This window comes from Malus domestica, chromosome 11 (assembly GCF_042453785.1).
Source record: "Malus domestica chromosome 11, GDT2T_hap1".
Taxonomy (NCBI): domain Eukaryota; kingdom Viridiplantae; phylum Streptophyta; class Magnoliopsida; order Rosales; family Rosaceae; genus Malus; species Malus domestica.
This window is the reverse complement of record NC_091671.1, coordinates 24,984,966-24,991,016: the sequence shown is the minus strand read 5'-3', so window position 1 is coordinate 24,991,016 and position 6,051 is coordinate 24,984,966. Positions and strand designations below refer to the sequence as shown.

The 6,051-nt window shown below is 36.7% G+C and overlaps 1 protein-coding gene across 2 annotated transcripts; it reads right to left on the bottom strand.

The window, feature by feature from the left end:
- Window positions 1-203: 203 nt before the first annotated feature.
- LOC103454082 (uncharacterized) lies at window positions 204-5,173 on the bottom strand. Of its 2 annotated transcripts, XM_017337246.3 has the most exons (3): window positions 5,010-5,173; window positions 3,873-3,972; window positions 533-3,472 (listed from the first exon to the last, which is right to left on the bottom strand). In XM_017337246.3, the coding sequence occupies exons 2-3, from the start codon at window positions 3,875-3,877 to the stop codon at window positions 739-741; spliced, it is 2,739 nt and encodes a 912-aa protein (XP_017192735.3). In that variant the 5' UTR covers window positions 3,878-3,972; window positions 5,010-5,173; the 3' UTR covers window positions 533-738. The 2 variants fall into 2 exon arrangements, with proteins under 2 accessions (XP_070664730.1, XP_017192735.3); XM_070808629.1 differs by lacking the exons at window positions 3,873-3,972; window positions 5,010-5,173 and adding an exon at window positions 204-448 and having other exon boundaries at window positions 711-3,851.
- Between the last annotated feature and the right edge of the window lie 878 nt (window positions 5,174-6,051).

Genomic DNA, 6,051 nt, shown 5'->3' with positions numbered 1-6,051 from the left:
ACCAGAGTATGCAAACAATTAGAATATCTCTTAGATACTAAAATTTTGCAGTTGGCAAGGATTACCCCATCAAAACATTCTGAATACAACCTTTTCATCTTCAGATTGCATGTCCACTTTCAAAAGAAAGACCTCGCGAACGAAAAACAGTGTAGCTATGAGCATTGACTTAAAGAGTAACAAGATATATAAATCAAAGGTGAAAACAGAAAACTAATAAAAAATATATACAGGTTCACGTCCTACAACTTTTCACAAGCATTTACAAAGCATATTGTAGTCAAGCAAACATGCCTTCATTCTAACCCAATAAAATATAACAAAAATATAACACTGAATGTCGAATACTCATGTAGTCATGTACTAATTCCTTTGATAATACAATATGACTCTCATGCAGAAAGCTTAATATATATGCCGGTGCCGGTGTGTCTGTGTATTTCTCAATCTGAAAAAAAATCTGTATTTGTCATATTTTGAATCAGTTTACAGATTTATAGTCATGCACTGAAGAGAAGAGTTAAAGATCGTATAAAAGAGTCAAATGTCGTGTAACATTTAATAATCTGATAAATGTCACATATATAGAATGGACTCATAAGATTTATAACTAGTCTGATTTGTCTGTTAGTTCTAAATTGTATCATAGATCAATCATACACTCAAGATCAAATTTTACAATATGAGATATAGAAGCCTGAACAGCTTACCTTCCAATGAAACGCATTACATAACCCATCATACTTGTCGCATTGCATTTTTGCACATAGTTTTTAAGGATAAGTTGCCAGAAATATCAGTGTCACTCCCATTAAAATACTTCAATAACCACAAAATGGCAGAACGGTTTAACATTCCTGCTGAATCATGAATGACGAGATCCCCATTTTTGCTCTCAACTTTTTCTGAAAACTCAGCCAAGCTTTCAAATAGCATGGCGCCATTAGATACAGCCCATTTAGCCATAACAGCAGAAGCAAAATCCTGAAAGACACTGTTAGGTAATAACATGAGAGCCCCAACAAGCTCAGGCGTGGGTGGGCAGCAACTACAGAGTGTAAGAAGACCTTCAACCGCAATGGCACTCGCATTTGCATCTAATTTCTCCAACCAGAAAAACTTTGAAAGTAGTCCCTGCACTTCCACCGTGGAAACCGCTAGCTCTGATCTAATCAAGCCCCAGAATTTATGTTGTTCCATACAACCCCAATTAAGGGAATTCTTCATTAAGCAGAAAACTGTTTCAGTATTCTCACCAAAAATGGAAAATCTTTTCAAGCCAATCTCAATCTGTATATTAACAAGATCAGCATGATCTAATTGACCAACAAGTAGCTTGATGATGCCTTCCTCACCAATGGACATATCAGAAAGATGACAATAGACACTGGAAAACAAGAATTTTAATCGCTTCCTCTCCCACACAGAACAAGTCATTATGTCAGAAAAAAGGAGCTGCGGCAAAGAATTTTCAGCATCCTTGAATAAGGCAGTTCTTGAATACACAAGGAAGCATTTGTAGGCAGCAAAGGCACCATCGACTAACATTGCAACTAACTTCTTTTCCGCTTTAGAAATAGACTCAATGGTTTCATATGAGTTTTCAGTTCTACCATGCAAAAAAGAAAAGTACCCATTGACATGATATAGCAGCAGACGGATGCCTGAATCACTTGGAGTAATAGAATTAACGTCAACCATGGCATCTCCAAAAAAACCCACCATGCGTGCCTCATAAGCTAGTCTTGATGCATACAATAATAACCTTGCTCCAACTGGAAAACCATTCTTTAACCAAAATAGAAGCATAGCTTGCATATTTTGATGTTGAGAAAGAACAAACATACGGATAATTAAGGATGTGGCAGACCCAACTTCATCACTGTTTTCAGGACTATCTGGATGAAATTTGAGAGGAGAAAATAATTTGGACCCACTCAATTCATACAACTTTTTTATTTTAGAAGATAAAACATCAGGCAGAATGAAGCCACTCTCTGGTCCTTGGCCATCAAAACTCACAAATAAAAGTAACAGTTCTTCCAAAGTACGAAGAGCCATTGGATTTGAATTTTTAATTGCTTCTCCAAGATTATGAATCATATTGTCTATATCATGAACTTGGCCTTCCCTGGCCACTACTAATGGACTATGGGAAGAAGCTGCATCATCTGATATCATAACTTTAGTTTCAGCTGATTTGGTACCAAATTTGTCTCCTTGGCTACATTTTGGTTGCCATTCTGTTAATGGTAATGGAGTTTCCATACATGAAGAGTTCAAACTCACAAAATCAGCAGGACGGCAAGCTTGTTGCAACTCTTTAGAGATTTCAAATTTCCTACCTGACAAAAACCTACCAAGCCTTTCTTTCAATATAGGAGACAATGCATCACAAGAGGTCAAGACATCAAGTGAACGAATCACTCCTCTCTTAACAAGTACACTAAAAGAAGATGACACACCTTTAGCTAAGATATCGTAATGTTCCACATCATAGTTGTCCATAAGAAGGAACAAAAATTCAAGAATAGTGTGAGTTACATCAATGTATCTGGGTATAGAATAGACCATTAATAACATTGCTGGTTCAATATCCATAATATTGTCTGCTCTTTCCTTGAAAAAGAGCCAATCATAAAGTAGAGCTAGTTTCACATTCGCTTCAACATAATTCTTTGTGCAAGATTTGAAAAGCCAACCCATAATAGCCCATCTTGGAATGACATCTGACTGAATGATTTCATTGGTTGGGTGGTAAGCACAACATATAAAGCGAACAATGTCAATTATGAGAGTCTCTCTGTTTGGTTCAAATAGAAACTTCTTGGAAAACCATGCCTGATGACGCTTCTGGTTTCCCAACTTCACATGAGTGAACAAAAATCGTAAATGGGCCTCCATTTCTGGAGTAATCCGAAGTAACATATACTCGCTTGGAGTCCTTGTGTTATAGAGTTGTGGAATACCTGAAAATCCCTGAGCTTTAAATTCGCCGCGATTCAATACCAAATCCTTCCATATTGTTCTAAACTTGGGTAAATGAACCAAATCTTGTAGAAGTCGAACAAGATCCCTGCCAATCTTCAAACACAAAGGAAACTTCTCCTTAAAAACTTTAATGCAAAAATCGACCTCCAATTGCTTTAATGCCTCTAATTTTGGATTGCTTAACAACCTACAGTGATCAGCTAATAACCGAAGATATGTATACAATCCACTAGTCAAAATCATCGGTTCTACTTCTAACAAACAATCCCATTTGGTCATAAAAATGCTCACCATCTCAAAGCAAAGCCACAGATTTCCATCACTATAATCCCCTCCAATAATTTGCCTCAACAAGCAAACCAACAAACCATCAACACCTACCGCTAGAACATTGATCAACTCCTTGGTAACCCAAATTAATTGAGACTTCACCGGTTCAAGAAGTTTCACATACAGTTCATTCACGACCTTGACTAGCAAGCTAACAAACCAGAAATACCCATCAGTGACAATAGCATGTAAGTGCTTCATATGTGTTTTTCCAACATGGCTTTCACATAACACACCATAAAGGATCGCTTTGTTGAGCAACAAGTATTCTTGTGGGTTTGGAATTGTTAATGCAAAAGGGGGCCTCAGTTTTGGTTCAAGAAGTTCAAAGGCTTGTCTCAGAGAGAGCTCTATTGGGTTTTCGGCTTCATGGGAAGAGGTTTGAATTAGTTTCATTTCCTCGTCTGGTTTATATAGAACAGCTGTAATGACCCTCTATGTGCAATTGGGGCATAATGGTAGTAGAATTGAGTTAAGAGACTCAGAGGTTACTGAAATTTAACTTAGCAAATCATATTTAATGGAGACATAGAAATAGCTGAGGGGAGCACCTCATAGCAGATCATTTGTATATTTCAATAACAAAAAGTTGGGCACTGGTTAGCGGCTTCTTGGATCACGCCACTGCTCATAGTAGCTCATCGAGCACACCTACGTGAGTAGAATAAAAACAATCTAAGAAATGTATACATAAGAGCTATCGCAGAGAACCCCAACACTCTGTCTAGTCAGGTAGTAAATCAAGAAGCCATATCCAATGCAAGAGAGCATTGTACCAGTTCTTTTTCTTTTGGATAAAAAGAAACTCGCAACAAAACTACTAGTACAATACATTAAGAAACTCCAGACTGAAAAAGAATAATCCAAAGTGCATAAAGTAAGCCCAAATCCAAACTCTCCCCACACATTATCCACCTACTCTCTAACATCGTAAAAAGTCCTATTTCTTTCCCATCTCAACCGACCATCTTCATTACGATCTCTCTAATAGATATGGGATTCACATACCCACCTAAATTAGAGAGAATGTATACAACACGAGCAGTAGAGATGGTAATTATAGAGCAACGGTCAATTTTGACTGAAACTATTTTTCTTAGAAACTATATTCTAGGCATGTGGGTTATGCACAACCTCATTCACGTAATGTTTTCTTTTTCCTTTTTTTTGTCTAAGAATTTTCTTTTTATTAAAAGGCAACCTCATTGATGTAATAATCTTAGTATTAAATGTTCAGAATCCTACATTAATATTAGTAAAATACAAATATGAATATAGGTATGAAGGGTTTTCTGACATTTAGTATGAACGGTATAATAACATCGGCAAGTAAACGAAATTGTTTCGTTAAACCTATAACATTTAGCCCTTCATGACTAGAGATTAAGCTGGATAGGGCAAGTGATTATGCAATGGAGCAATACCATATTCAGACGTTTTAACAAACACCTGGTGTGCAACGCGGCCAAGAAACCAAAACCAATCAAGAAAAACGGCCAGCGCGCCAGCGCCTTCTTAACTGGCAAAGGCATGCACAACCAAGAATTTCAATTTCAAGGAGCCTATGAAAACGATTGGTGGATAGCAGACAATAGGAAACATCAACTCTACAGATATACGTATACATATATGTGTGAGTGTGTGTGTGTGTGTATATATATATGTATTCATGAAAGAAGAACACTTACATACACGACTATACGATATTTTGGGGGAGCTCGACGCGAACTTGATTACTTGGCCGCTGTGACTGAGAAGAAAAGGCGCGGGAGGAAGAGAAGGTCGGGAAAACGGTGACGAAGCAAGCGTGGCGACAGAGGTGCGAGTAAGCCAAGTATCGCGAAAGGTAAATGCTACGGAACAAAATTAGTAAACAAAAGATACAGTTGATGATTGAATTATATTTAAGTGTTATTTATGTGTTTATTTCTTATTGTTACGTATTATCGAATTTGAATATTTAGTCTACTTAAAATTACTCATTTCAAAATCATCTACTTTATTGAGAATGCGCTGCTAAAATCATCTCCAAAGCTTAGAGACAAAGCATAAAATTTTAAGTTAGAAAATTTTAAGTCATAACCCAGAAATTGTTTTTTTCCTTAAATACTTATGGCCTAAGATTTTAGGAAAACTAATGAAAGGGCTCTAAAACTTTTAATTTTAAGCAAAAGCCATCTTATAACTTTATTTAATAATAAGAACAAGAGAGAGGGAGGGAGAGAAAGAGAGAGAGGGAGGGAGAGAAAGAGAGAGAGAGAAAAAACCTTATCAAACGCGCGTGCAGTCTCCTTTGCCGTTGCATCTTCCAACTACTTTTTCTAGTACTCATTAATTGGGGTCCAAAAATTGCCTTGCGAAGCAACTCCAATCTTGGCTACTCCAATATCTATAAAGCACACACCTCTATATATTTGTACTATATATACATGAACACCCTACCACATATTATATATTATAGACATATGAAGCATTGAAGAGTACATTGTGCAACTTTATTTACCAAGCCAATACCTTTTATACACACAATTTTGATTTACATGATGCACCATTGAGACGAATGCGATGTTTCCAGCAATTTTTATCCACAATCCTACTTGCGCCATGAGATTCTTTAGAAATTGTATAGTAACCAAAATTTAGGGTTTTTAAGTACACATACATATTGAAATGATTGAAGACTTGAGATGCTTCTGTATTTGAAGGACATGAAGCGGGGGTACGATCTAG

What these genes read in the sequence shown, in the direction of transcription:
- LOC103454082 (XM_070808629.1), bottom strand. Translation starts at nt 3,717, where the DNA reads ATGAAACTAATTCAAACCTCTTCCCATGAAGCCGAAAACCCAATAGAG.